This window comes from Lucilia sericata, unplaced genomic scaffold (assembly GCF_015586225.1).
Source record: "Lucilia sericata isolate MDLA Ls3-8-SP2 unplaced genomic scaffold, ASM1558622v1 Contig000242F_arrow, whole genome shotgun sequence".
NCBI classification, from domain to species: Eukaryota; Metazoa; Arthropoda; class Insecta; order Diptera; family Calliphoridae; genus Lucilia; species Lucilia sericata.
The window spans coordinates 175,887-190,253 of record NW_023994269.1 but is presented as its reverse complement, the minus strand read 5'-3'; the positions used below and the strand labels follow the sequence as shown (position 1 = coordinate 190,253).

Sequence of the window (14,367 nt, the reverse complement as noted above, 5' to 3'; positions counted from 1 at the left end):
TGATCTTTCTGGATCGCTTTACTTAGATTCTACTACATTTTAATTATTTTTGGATTTCTCTCCGCGAACTGAAAGTATTTGATTAGTGTACAAAAACACTTAATGAGTTTAACTGCCACCGGCAGTAATACCGGCATTGATCGAAAACATTGTTCGGAATCTAAACCAATAGTCAATTTTAAATTGCATTTAATCGGTTGCCAACTTTCATGTATAGGTAACAAGCAGAGGCAACATGCATTTCAAAAGAAAATTATTCGGAAGGTTTTTCTTGCATTATGTCTTGGAAAATTATTGAACCTGTCATTTCGAAAAGGATATTAGTACATCAATACAAAATAATACTTACCCACCAAAATAGTATCCCATAGTAAATAAACATTGTTTGAATCTGTATATACATATTTTCTATATAGCGAAATAGTAAAATTACAATATTTTGAAAAACGTAAAAACCGGATAAGCCGGTTAACCGAAAATATTGTTAAGTTAACCGAAATAAATGAATTAAACAGGTTAATATACACTAACCATATATGTGATCTTAAAATGTGTAAGTTTTTACATGTTTGAGGCAAATTTTTCAGTGTTAAGCGACTATTTCTTTAACTGTATTCAAACAATATAAGTACAAAAAATGAACGAAATGCGCAAATCCCCTACTTAGTCGTTTTCATACTTTTATAAAGTTCTGTTCATGTATTTTCTTTCCTTTTTACAAAAAAAAAAAAATCAAATATATTTGTAATGGGTGTAGAGAGTTGAATGTATGAAAAATATAACTGTTGTAAGCAATAATAAATATAAAAAGAAAGGAAGGATATGTCTGCTTCCACAAAACAATTTTTACAAAAAAAGTAAAAAAGAAAGACATAAAATTTGTCTCTAGAAATGTTTGATTCTATAGACTCCCTCCGATACAAACACGCGTACAAATTTAAGGATTTGTGATTTGTATTGCGTAGAACAAGAAGCTCCTCTACATGCTGCTACACTTTTCATATTCGGATATTTATTTTCTTGTTGCTGCAGGTGGTGGGTAAGATCCTTTTAGGGCTCATATACAATGAAATATTCTCTTACTCTAAATTATATTTTCCAAATACATGGAGAAAGAAACGAGAAGTGAATATACACGCATGGAAAAGGTGTGGAATTTATTTTCAGTTGCAGAGAACGAAAGAGAAAGATCATTGTACTTTTGGTGGCCTTCGAAAGGTTATTCCTTTGGACATGTTATGGGTATTGGAAATTTCTGTTTCATTTCTTCTACTGGTTTCTGATTAAGGCAGACATTTTTTATTCGTACAAAAAATGGCATTTATATAAAATTACGACTCATACCTTCAAACAGATGCTCTGCATGTAAAATAAAATGAAACGTGTACAAATCTAATAACTTTTAAATTATTTATAAAACATATTTTTAAAGTTTTTGGCTATGAAAATAATTCCAGAAAAATCATTTATTAATATTCCTTAGGCTTTACAATTTCACAACTTTTTGATTTATATATGTAATTGCATAATAATGTTTTAAATTGAAATGGGCGACATTTCTGTTATAATTTCAAGAAATTTTCAACTTTTACGTTAATTTTTAATAATTTATAATAATTTCCATGGCGTTGGGATGTTATTAGAAATCAATTGTACTGTGAAAATGAAACGTTTCATTACACGATTCTTATATTTATTGATACAAATGTAGACTCGAAATTTGTTTTTAAAGGTATCAATTTTTGAAATATATGGATAACTATCTTGGCGCGATGGTGTGGCTTAAATGTTGCCTGAGGATCTTCTTTCTCAAATAGACTCTGCACTAGCAATGTCTTCTCGAGAGGAGACGAACTTAAAAGCCTTCACGATCAAAGGTTATCCGCTCTTTTCTAATCCTAAGTACCTTTGAAATAACTTTTCCCAATTATTCCATTCCCCTCTTGTAATGTTAAGGTGGTTGGTAGAAGTGCCAAGAACCTGAATGACAAATTAGTGGTAAAAGAAGATTAGTCAAACAGCTCCCATCCAATGCTACGACAAGTAATTCCTAGTCTAGTCCATGTTCGTCATCACTGCATGGTTCGTCCTTCCCATTACGTGCATACTCGTGGAACCAAAATATGAACCTTAATCACATCAATCAACCTAAATAAAACAAGTTAGAGTGCTATATTCGGCTGAGCCGAATCTTAAATACCCTCCACCAGCTACTTTTATATTAATACTTTTGTAATTGATCAAATATTTGTAGAAATAAGTTTTCTCATGTCTTAAATAGAAAAAATCCCAAGATTTAAACAGCTTAAATCTATTACAATTCCAAGATTTATTGAACATTACAAACGCCATTTTCTTTATATATATTTTTATAGCGCTTAGCGATATTTAATAATTTGCATGTATGCGTGTGTGAAAGATTTAAGGATTTTCCAAATACATATATATAATATTTCATAGTAAAATTTTTGTATATAAGAGCAATACTTGTACCAAATTTTATATGGATATCTTAATTTAGTAATGAAATTTGTGCGTTTAAGTGATTTTCGGGAGGGGACCTTGTATGGGAGCTATGACCAATTATGGACCGATCGGAAAAAAAATTCATAACAATATTTCTGTATGTGAGAGCAATACTTGTACCAAATTTTATATGGATATCTGAATTTAGTAATGAAATTTGTGCGTTTAAGTGATTTTCGGGAGGGGACCTTGTATGGGAGCTATGTCCAATTATGGACCGATCGGAAAAAAAATTCATAACAATATTTCTGTATGTGAGAGCAATACTTGTACCAAATTTTATATGGATATCTTAATTTAGTAATGAAATTTGTGCGTTTAAGTGATTTTCGGGAGGGGACCTTGTATGGGAGCTATGACCAATTATGAACCGATCGGAAAAAAATGTCGTAATAATATTTCTGTATATAAAAGCAATACTTGTACCAAATTTTATATGGATATCTTCATTTACTAATGAGTTATGTGGTTTTAAGTGATTTTCGGGAGGGGACCTTGTATGGGAGCTATGACCAATTATGGACCGATCGGAAAAAAAATTCATAACAATATTTCTGTATGTGAGAGCAATACTTGTACCAAATTTTATATGGATATCTTAACTTAGTAAAGAAATTTGTGCGTTTAAGTGATTTTCGGGAGGGGACCTTGTATGGGAGCTATGTCCAATTATGGACCGATCGAAAAAAGTTTTTCTCTGGATCAATTCTGTTGACATAAGATTTTAATTTGTAAAATTTTGTGAAGATATCGACATTGTGACGGAAGTTATTAACAAAAAACTAATTTTCCGGGAATATGTACTTTTGTATGGGAGGTATATGAAATTGTGGACGATTCTTACAATTTTCAGCAAGAATCAAGATCTTATACAGAAACGAATGTGTGGTGATTTTCATGGAAGTACCTTGCATAGTTTTCGAGAAAATTACATAAAAATGTGTAAAAAATGCTTATTTTTTTCGAGGTTGTTTTAAATTTTGATTCATAACTTTTCCCGGTGTGAACCGATTTTGCTCATTTTCAATACCAAACTGCTTAGGATAACAATGAATATTTTCGGTGAATTTGGTTGATTTACTTTGCTTCGTTTTAACGTGAGCGTGTTTTATACAGACAGACAGACAGACGGACAGACGGACATAGCTAAATCGACTCAGAATTTGATAAGGACCCAGAATATATATACTTTGTTGGGTCTCAGATGAATATTTCTCAGTGTTACAAACGGAATGACAAACTTATATATACCCTCTATCACCACTGATGGTGGTGGAGGGTATAAAAAGTGAGAGTGTTATATTCGGCTTTGCCAAATCTCATAAAACCACCATCAAACCGTGTGCAATAAAAGGAATGCTCCCTAACATCATGATCACTCATCAAATTTACAAACCGTTTTTCATAAAACTTTTTAGATCGATTTTGGTTCATATAAACATGTTTACATCGAATATCATCGCTATACTCGCATTTTTATGTCAGTAATTAGCGTTAAAGTAATTTTCTGGAGGCAGGCTTATATGGGCGGGTAGGGTAAGTAACCGACACTTTCCGCATGAAATTCGGTAGGAAGATTTAAGTTCCTATACAATTTTCTTTTATCAAATTTCATAACTGTACACATATTTTTAAGCCAGAGATGATCGTTATAGTCATTTTCTGAAGGGGATTCCATATACGGGTAGGGCCAATTATGGACCGATCCTCAATAAATTTGGCAGAGTGATTTTAACTTGTGTCGAATTTCATCGCTTTGCTCGTATTTTTAAGCCAGTAATGAGCTTTATAGTCATTATCTTAAGAGGAGCTATATGGGGATCAATCATATGCCGATTGTCATAAAAATCAGTAGAGAGGTTTTGACTCATAAAAAACTTACTTATATTGAATTTTATGCTCAATGCTCTTACCTTTAAGCCAGAAATGAGCGTGAGAGTAATTTTCTGAAGGTAGGGTCAATTTTGAACCGATCCACATAAAATTTGGTAGAGAGATTTTGGCTCGTAAAAGACTTATTTATGTCAAATTTCAGCGCTATAATCGTATTTTGAATCAAGTAATGAGCGTTAATGTTATTTTCTGATTTTCTGATCAATCATATGGCGTTTGTCATAAAAGTCAGTAGAAAGGTTTTGACTCATAAAAAACTTACTTATGTTGAATTTTATCTCAATGCTCTTACTTTTAAGCCAGTAATGAGCGTGAGAGTAATTTTCTGAAGGGGACCTTATACGGGGGTAGGGTAAATTTTGAACCGATCCACATAAAATCTGGTAGAGGGATTTTGGCTAGTAAGACACTTATGTCAAATTTCATCGCTTTGAAGTCATTTTCTGAAGGGGACCTTATATGGGGGGTAGGGTCAATTATGGACTGATCCTCATAAAAATTAGTGGAGATTTTGGCTCATATGAAACTTATTTATATTGAATTTCATCGCTATAGTAACACTTTTCAATATATATATATACAGTGGACGTCCAATAGTACGTATACTCTTTATTACGAATATTCAATAATACGAATGGCAAAATTGTTGCATTGTCTACTCTATAGTACGAATAAAGTCACAATTTTTCTGTTCGATAGTACGAATAACGCATTTTTTATGGGAATTTTGGTTTTATTTACGTATGAATGAAGTTTTTATTATGTTTTTATTTTATTATTTCGGTATCATTCACCTTAAGCTCAGTAATTTTGAAGTTTTTTTCTATTTATTACAAGTGTTTTGTATTTTTAAAAATCCTATACACACAATTTACTGCATGTATATTTACAAATCAACAATTATTTAGTGTTATTAATTTATTTTATTGGAATTTTGATGACCCAAGAGAAGAAATTAAATTGGATGATAACGCCAATGAGGAAAGTATTTTATTAGTTCCCGACAATAACTCTGCTGAGAACAATATTGAAGCCTCAAAAGCGCTGTTATTGAAAAAGCCGTAAGAATAATTTTACAATGTAATAAACATCGATGTTAAATGATGGATTTTTTAATAAGTAAAATGATATTTATATACATATGTATGTATGAACTGTTAATTTTGAAAGTAGTGTGACTCCACATTCCAAACAATGGGTTTAAGGAAAACTATTCTAATTTTTAAGAGAAAATTATAAATTAGAGAATTGTGGTATATTCCATTCAAGTTTCTAATAAAAGTTTTATGTAATCTGAACATTTTAATACATTTTAGAACACATATGTAAATTCCAAATTGTCTTTGGCACAAATCTTTTTAAAAACATTAAAATTTAAAACCTTCTACATATATCTCATTTCAACCATTGGACTCACGATACTTTCAAAATTAACAATTCATATACGTAAATATGTCCCTTTTATGCCTGTTTATGTACAAGAAATTTATTTAAAATAATACACATTTATTATATTTTGTTCCGTTATGTAATTTTTCATGAAAAATAAAACAAAAATAAATAAAATCCAATATTTTATGTGTATTATTTGAATTTAAACATACAAAATGTGTTGTTCAATAATACGAATTTTTCGGTATTACGAAAGGGCCTGACACTATATAATTCGTATATATATATATATATATATATATATATATATATATATATATATATATATATATATATATATATATATATATATATATATATTGGAAAACGTGGAGCGATATGGCAATAACAAACTCTATAACTCATTCCGTTCGGATTCTATCGTGTTCTCAACATAAAGATAGATGGACGGACATGGGAAACTTTGGTCGCATCGTTAGGAAATAATCATAAAAAGCAAGCCTCAAGCAGAAGCCAAGACCTACGACCTATTGACAAAAAAAGAGTACGGAGTAAAAATCAGGAAAAGATCCTCAAAATATACCATATATATGGGGAATTTCATGTCAAGTGACCCAACTTTAAAAAACGATGTCTTCCGATTTGGATGAAATTTGCATCAAGGGTAGTACTATGGGGTAGTAGGCCGGACACACTAAGTAATCACAAAGCTCTTAATGGCCTGTTTTCTTTTGAGCCTAAGTTTTCTTTTGAGCAAAAAAATACTACAAAAACGACAATTTTGAAAAAATAAGAAAAAAATATATTAAAAAAAAATTTTAAAAATATTTAAAAAATTATTTTTTTTTTTATTATTTTTTTTTTTTTTTTTTTTGAAAAAATTAAGAAATAGCTATCTGAACATCTTTGGACAGTTTTTACTAGGACCAATAGGAAAAAGTTACTCTTATTTAAATAAAATCCTGTATGGCCAAAATGTCCAACTTTGACCCCCTCTGACTCCTGCAGTTCATATGTATATAAATATCCTAAGATTGCTAAGAATGCTGCAAATGGTACCCTACATGACCGAGACGAGAAAGATCGCATCAAATATCAAGCTGTGGTAGATGAATATCAAAAGCTTTTGGATGTAGCCCAAAATACAGAGAGATCCAACCGATCTCAGACAGAGGAAGGTAAATCGCTAATAAATGGAAAGGAAGCCAACATAAAAGCCGCTCATGGGCCCTCCACAATTGCCAGATGATCATCTCATCATGACCCTGGCAAACTTCAAAGGAGATTCATGTCATTAGCCCCAGAACAGGGTGCCATCAAATACAAATTAACCGAGGAAGTTATGGATGACTTTGCTTCGTTTTGACTCCACTGAGATTCACAGGGGATACAGGGTTATCAAACGTCTTGAAGAATTCTCAAATGTATTCCTTGATAAGTTAGGCTAATCCCAGCTGAAGAAATTGTAATGAGGCCTCGCGCAAGAATTTGGTTACCAAAAACGACAACCGAAGCACCGAAAATGTTGGAATGTTTGAAGCTATAAAATCCCACCCAACATACACATGGATGACTGGTCCATCATCCGTATCCAAGGCGATGGCCATACATACGTGAGTCAATATTCAATTTCATTAATACAACTCACAAACTAAGTATACATATGTAATTCTGTTAAGACACTAACATTCATCTTTTCGAGTTCGGACAACTATAGTGGGTGGGAAGAAGTACTAGATATTGCACTCAATAACGACAGATATTAGTTGATAGGTGGGGGGAATTCAAAAAAAGTCATTCTCAGGCCACAATTGAATTATCTTTGATAGGACACTTGGTCGGAATCATCTGAAGAATCTCTTGACATCCTACTGAATACACATTTCCCGGGCTGCAAGAATGCTGTCGCAGAAATTGCTTTTGAAAGCCGGACTCTATCGGGAATCAATAGTGATATAATCTCTCATGACAGCATTTCTTGGGCGATTGATAGCTTTCCCCATTCAAATAGTAATTTTCCAAAGATGTTACAAATTGCAAAGGAATATATCATCCCTTGGCTTTATAGAATATTTACGCTCAGCCACTCTCTCAACCATGTTATTGTCAATTGGAAAAAGGTTAAGGTCGTTTTCATTCCCAAAGACAATTAGTATTTCATCTTTTCAGCTCAAAACGCTGGAAACACTTATCGACTTGCATACTAAACTAGAAGGCTTAACTCAGCTTTCAACTAGCTATACAATCAGCTATACAAAGTTCAGAGATCAGCATGTATGGGAATAACAGGTGCTCTGAGATCTAGTCCTTCAGAAGCCCTGAATACTATATTGCACGTTCTACCCATAGATCTGCATGTAACTAATCCGGAAATTGGGGATCAATAACATATGGACATGCTAAGATTTTAAGCCTACTACCTCTAATCTTGAACCAAACATCCGACTATATTATCCCAAACACGGACTTTGATAGAGTTTTCAAAGTCAGAGTTCCTTCTAGGAGCGAGTGGTGTACCGAGTGAAAATATGGCAGGAATCTTTACGGATGGTTCTTAAATGAACTGCGGTGTTGGTCTGGTGTCTTTTGTGAAGTTAAAATAAACAATTTTATCTGATAATCAAGCGGCGCTTCCCTCACTAAACTCTTATTCTAACATTTCACTATTACTCAGACAATACAAGAAAGATCTGTCAAAGCTGGGTAGCCTATCTGATATTACCCTTGTTTGGGTCGATTCGCATAGGGATTATTATTGAAATAAACAAGCAGATAGTACCAACTCCGAGTGAATCGATTCTTTCATCGAGTGAATCAAGAGTTTACCTAACGAGATTCACGCGATTATCACATGTGATAAATTCGCTTATTTTGCTTAATTCACTCGTTTATCCCACGAGAGTGCGTGGGCGTTATTTAAAGTTAAAAATACGTATATGAACTATTTGTTTATATGTAAATACAACTGATACTTCATGCCCACCACAGTCCATAAAATTCTTATGGATGGAAAGGACATAACATAACCAGCAGAACTTTCTGTAGTAGAACTGCATGAATACTGATGTTTTGCATCGCTTGCTTGCACCATCTGATGCTTATATAAGTAGTATAAGACGTCAACCTCGTAAACATCTTTTGGAACTAGATGATGTAGTAAAAGAAATGATAATTGACGAATAGAAAGTTTAAATATTTTTGAATCACTTTGTTTATACTCCAATAAAAATATTCAGAAATTTGTACAAAAGTATCCGAAAGGACAAATCGATTTCAACCCTATTTTATCATATTTATTGAGAAAACCTCGATTTAAATCCATGTGTCGTATGGACTCATACGCACAATTCGGAACAAATACTTGTTGTCTGAAATAGAACGCACTTGTGTATATGAAAATGCGATCAGTGCGTAGGGTTTTCTCTAGATATTTCTTAAGCAGTCGAATGACGAATAAATTGGTTTAAAGTGACTTTTTTCATTTTAGATTTATTTTTTTAAGTATGTACATATGTAAGCATAATATAACAATATTGGTTGTATCATGGAATGTAAGCACTTTTATCGTTAACGGTTTATATTTTATAAATTAACCCATTAGATCCCAACCATCTTAAAATCAATAAATTTAAAATTTTTGTACTTTTCTACATAAAATTAGCATTGCTAATTTTTCCATTAGATTAATTATGAAATGAAATTCTCTGTGAATTACCGTATTCAGTGCACTTTTTCTACACTTTATTGATATTTGTGCTAAAATAAATAATAAATTAATTAAAATTCAACTGGGATGTACTCTTCACTGACGCAACTGTCATGCAATTCCCATTCACCAAAAATGTTGTCTAGTAGATCCTCAAATAATTAACTGTATACATCAATTCCTTTTTCATCAATTTCTTGGAAATATTAAAAAAAATAATGAAAAAAATTAAATGTGAAATGATTTTATTATAACGATAATCAGTAGCACCTACAAGGCTTCTAAAATATTTACCGAAAAGGACATAAACATCCTTAAAAGATAATTAAGATACATATATGAAAAAATAGGCATGGGTTCAAATTGTGCCTAAGCGAGTACACCAACATTTAAGCTTATAAAAATAAATTGAAATACTAATTTTTATTTTTTTTCAACAAAATCCCAATGTTATGATCTGTTTACTTTATTTTTCAGTAAAAAGTTAGACATCAAATTACAATGAATGGTTCGAGAAATCGTTGACAAAAAATTATTTAAAATTTACCGTTATGTTTTTATGACTTTATAATTCGATAAATTTACTCTTTAGATTCTAAAGTAATGTTCCAAATATCTAATTTTACAAAAAAAAAAAAACTCAGTAATATGGATAATGTAGCATTTTAAACCGATTATTTTGTTTTCGTACTCGCTTCGTACTCGCTTGGGTACAGTGGGAACGAATGGGTTAATTAAAGTTTTCTAGATTTATAAAATGTTGCCTATATTTGTCAGTACGAAAGCTTTTCCCCTCAGTATTTCATTAATAAAAGCTTTAGTGAAGTACTGTTAATACAACATACCTAAATGTATGCTATACTTTTTATACTTTGTTAGTGGTTAACCATTTTTTATCAAAGACATAAACCTTTATGGAATGAAAAACAGCTTTTTAACAATTCTTTTCAAACTGTTAATAAATTCCAATGAATTTTAGAAAAAAAGAAAAAAATTATAGAAAAAATAATAATTTTAAATAAAAAAAATTTTTTTGAAATTTTAGAATTTAATAAAAATTATAAAATTCTAAAAAAAAACTATATTTTAAAAATATAAAAAAAAAAACAAAAAAAGTTTGTTTCCACGTTGTGGAAACTTTTTTTCGATAAATATAAAATTATCAATAAATGTGGAGACTTTTCGATATTTTTGTCTTATAAAAATTATCGTTTTTGGAGAAAAATTAATTTGATATTTAAATTTTTTATTAAAGACACAAACCAAACAAAAACCAACAAAGGTGAATCGATTACAAGGTGCTATTAATTGTCATATTTAATTTTTTTTAAATCAGTTAGAAAATTTCCTTCAGTTTACATTAGGAGTAAGCAGCGTTGCCACTTTGGTCCAATTGGACCAAAATTGGTAGTTTCAAATCTCTGAAATGACTTTTGGTTGTTTGGTTGGTAGGTTTAAATTTTGGTCCAAATTTGGTAGGATGAGATAATTTTGATCTCATGCATATGAATTTTTAAACATTTCTGACCTTGTTATGGCAAAGTAATAAGAATTTCAATAAATACGTCAATCTTAAGTTTATCCTTGTTAAGTTTATATTGTTTGTTCTAAGAAAATATTAAGTTTCTATGTATTTCAACATTTCTGATTCATGAAGTTAGTTAGTTTGAAATGAGGATGTTACATAAAATCCGAAGGAATACTTCTAGGCCTGCATCGGTACCGTTGTGAACTTCCTAACCAATGCTTCAGCTATAACATAAACCACTAACCTACTGGGGGTCACACTAATTCATTTTTTTTTTTCTAAGAAGCCAGATTCATGAATGAATATATAATTTGGGGTCTACTACCTTACAAACGGAATCACAAAATTAATATACCCCAATCTTTTTTGATGGGTATAACAATGTTAGGGTATATTGATTTTGTGATTCCGTTTGTAAGGATATATTTTTTCTAGCTTCTTATTAGATTCTAAGACGATATAGCCATGTCCGCCCGTCTGTCTGTTGAAACAATTTTTTAAGAACCGAAATCTATGTCGATTGGTCCACAATTGATCCTATTTCAGCCATATAGCCCCTTTTCAGGAAAATAATTTTATTATCAATAAATAGCAAATTAGTTAACCGTAGTATAATAAAAGGATTTATCCATAAAGTCCTCAATTTATACGATAGATGCTGATGGTGGATATACATTTATGATTCGTCATAGCCGAATATAATACTATTACTATTTTCTCGGGAATGATTTTGGTACAAATTTTGTCGAAAACAGCAATTATGTATTTCATAACTAATTACGTAAAAGTAAACCATTGATTCTTTGGAACAAATCATTGTATGATATTACATATTAGTTTTAAAAATAATGAAACTCTAAACAAAAGCAATTGTCCCTAAGGAAAAATTTGGTAGTTTTTGGAACGTTTTGGTAGTTTTTTGTCGGAACTTCGGTAAGAAAAATAAATTGTGAGTGGGAGTAAGTACAAAATTTCTAGTGATATGAGGGTACGTACGTCAATTCTTTAGTAAAAAAAGTGTACAAATTAAAAAATAAGAAATCGTCTTGTCGACTTTACCACCCTATAACTCGTCATTAGTGATGGTACTCTAATTTATTATAACTCATAATTTTGTCTAAAGATCTAAACAAATTGTGGAAGAACACACTTAATCAAAATTTGGAGATACGCTCCTACAGTACTTCAAACAAGGACAAATTTTTGGTTTGTCACAATAATTTTTTTTAAAAGTTTTCACTGCTCCTAGCTTTTTAAAACTATAACCATTTAAAATGTCGAATTCGCAAAATCTATGAGCCAAAGTAGCATAAACTCAAATTTATACAAATTATTGAAATAATTTAATTACCCAAAAAACACTTGCTGATTTAAGTCAGTCGCTGAGTTAAAATAATTTAAAATTATGGAAATACTCATATGTATCCTCTAGTTTTAAAAGTATAGTTTAAAGGTTATGACGTTTTTAAAGCAACGCATAAGAAATTGGCGTTACAAAGACAAATGACAAAAATTATACAGAAGTCCAACTTACCTTTGAAGTCAGCTATTGTTTTGTCGTTTTTATTGAGTATTAAACTTTTCGACATCAACTTTTCCGCCAGCAGTGGGTTCGCTGCAATCAGGTAGCGTGATGAGCTGTCATCGAATATATTGGTACTGTCGTTGTTGCTATTGTTATTATTATTGTTACTTAAATTAGAGTTGCTATTGCTGTTGTTGGTATTTTGGTTAAGAAATGTACTACTATTGGCCTGCTCCTGGGTAGAAGAAGCTGCAGTGGGTTCCAATGTTAGCGAATTTGTACCTACAGAACCCAAAGCAGAATTTTCACCCGGCAGCTGTATCGCATTTCCCGAGATTAAATTATTGCCGGAGGTAGTGACATTGCCACCACCACCCCCATTAACCATGCCATTTACGACACCGCCAACTCCACCGCTGCCATTGACTAATGCAACGAATGTATCATGTTGACTTCGTCCCACAACATCACTGGTAACATCACTGATATTGTTGTTCTCCTCCTGTGAGTCATAAAAATGGAAAACAAACAAAAAGTACAATTAGTTTGAGACCTACAAATAATAATAATAAGAATAACAATGGATTGTAATTGTTGCAAATATTCAACAATAAAAAAGGAAAATACTTTACTTTCACTTCAACTGTTGCTAAATCGGATAGAAGACTCTCAATTTCAAAATTGCTCTCTGATAGTTGACGAAACAAGTCATCGGAGGAATCATTGTTGCACAATGAGGGCTCCAAGGCATTTAACTCTGCTGTTGTGCTTTCGGCAAGTTGAGTACTTTCGCTAACATTTTCATTAGATTCGTTAACTTCATCCTGTTTGGTGGAAATCCATCATAGACATAACAGACGCACACACAAACACATAAAAAGGAAAGGAAAAATAATCAATGTTTTATTTTTTAAAATTTGTTCATTTAAATGATATAGGCATATAGTAATATATAGACGGGACTGAATCAATTGTCAAACAAAAATTTGTATTCTCTTCACACAGACGAGTTTTGAGAGAATTAAACACACTTTTGCCAACAAATTGTTTATGTTTTTAATTAATATATAAAAAATAATAAGATTCATAAGTCCTTATATTTTATCAAAGGTTTATATACCAATTTTACAAACAACATTTTTATTTTATAAAAGGTTTATAAAACAAAATTTTCATACAAAATCTAATTTATAAACCGTTTATAAAATAAATATTTTGTTTGTGAATAAGGGGATTAGGGTATTATTCATAATTATTTAAGAATCAAATTTTCACACATATTTATACCCTACACCACTTTAGTGGAGTGGGTATTATGCGTGCTGATGTGCTGATGTTTGTAACACTCAAAAATTTTGCTCCTACACCCACCTTAAAGTATACCAATAGGCTCAGAATCCCTTTATGTCTGTCCGTCCGTCTGTTTGTCCATTTAAACCTTGTGCGCACGATACAGGACGCAATTTTTAAGATAATTTGATAAAATTTGGCACATACTCATCTTTTGCCCCAAGGATGAACGCTATGGAAAATTGGTCCATTATTTCGCCTAGCCCCCATACAACCGTACCCCCAGAATAGGGCTTTTGAGTTTATAATTATGTTTAATGCTGTAGGACCTATACAAAAATCTGCAAATCTTGATTTTATATAAGTTTAAATGATGCTTCCGATTTTCGTAATGATCGGGCCTCATTTGATCCTAGCATACAAAGACCCCTTCAGATTTTTTCTAGTTTTTCTATAAACTTTTGATAAATTATTATGAGTAAGTTCCTCAAGAAGTAGTTTACACTT

The 14,367-nt window shown here is 31.4% G+C and overlaps 1 protein-coding gene across 1 annotated transcript in view; it reads right to left on the bottom strand.

Annotated features, from left to right (window-relative positions):
- The window catches only part of LOC119602567 (ecdysone-induced protein 74EF-like), a 100,232-nt gene that overhangs the window by 24,835 nt on the left and 61,030 nt on the right, over positions 1 to 14,367 (bottom strand). Inside the window, exons 4-5 of the mRNA XM_037954148.1 lie at positions 13,203 to 13,394; positions 12,580 to 13,072 (exon numbers count right to left, since the gene is read on the bottom strand). Of these exons, the coding sequence (XP_037810076.1) occupies positions 12,580 to 13,072; positions 13,203 to 13,394 (685 nt within the window). The remainder of the gene's footprint in view (positions 1 to 12,579; positions 13,073 to 13,202; positions 13,395 to 14,367) is intronic.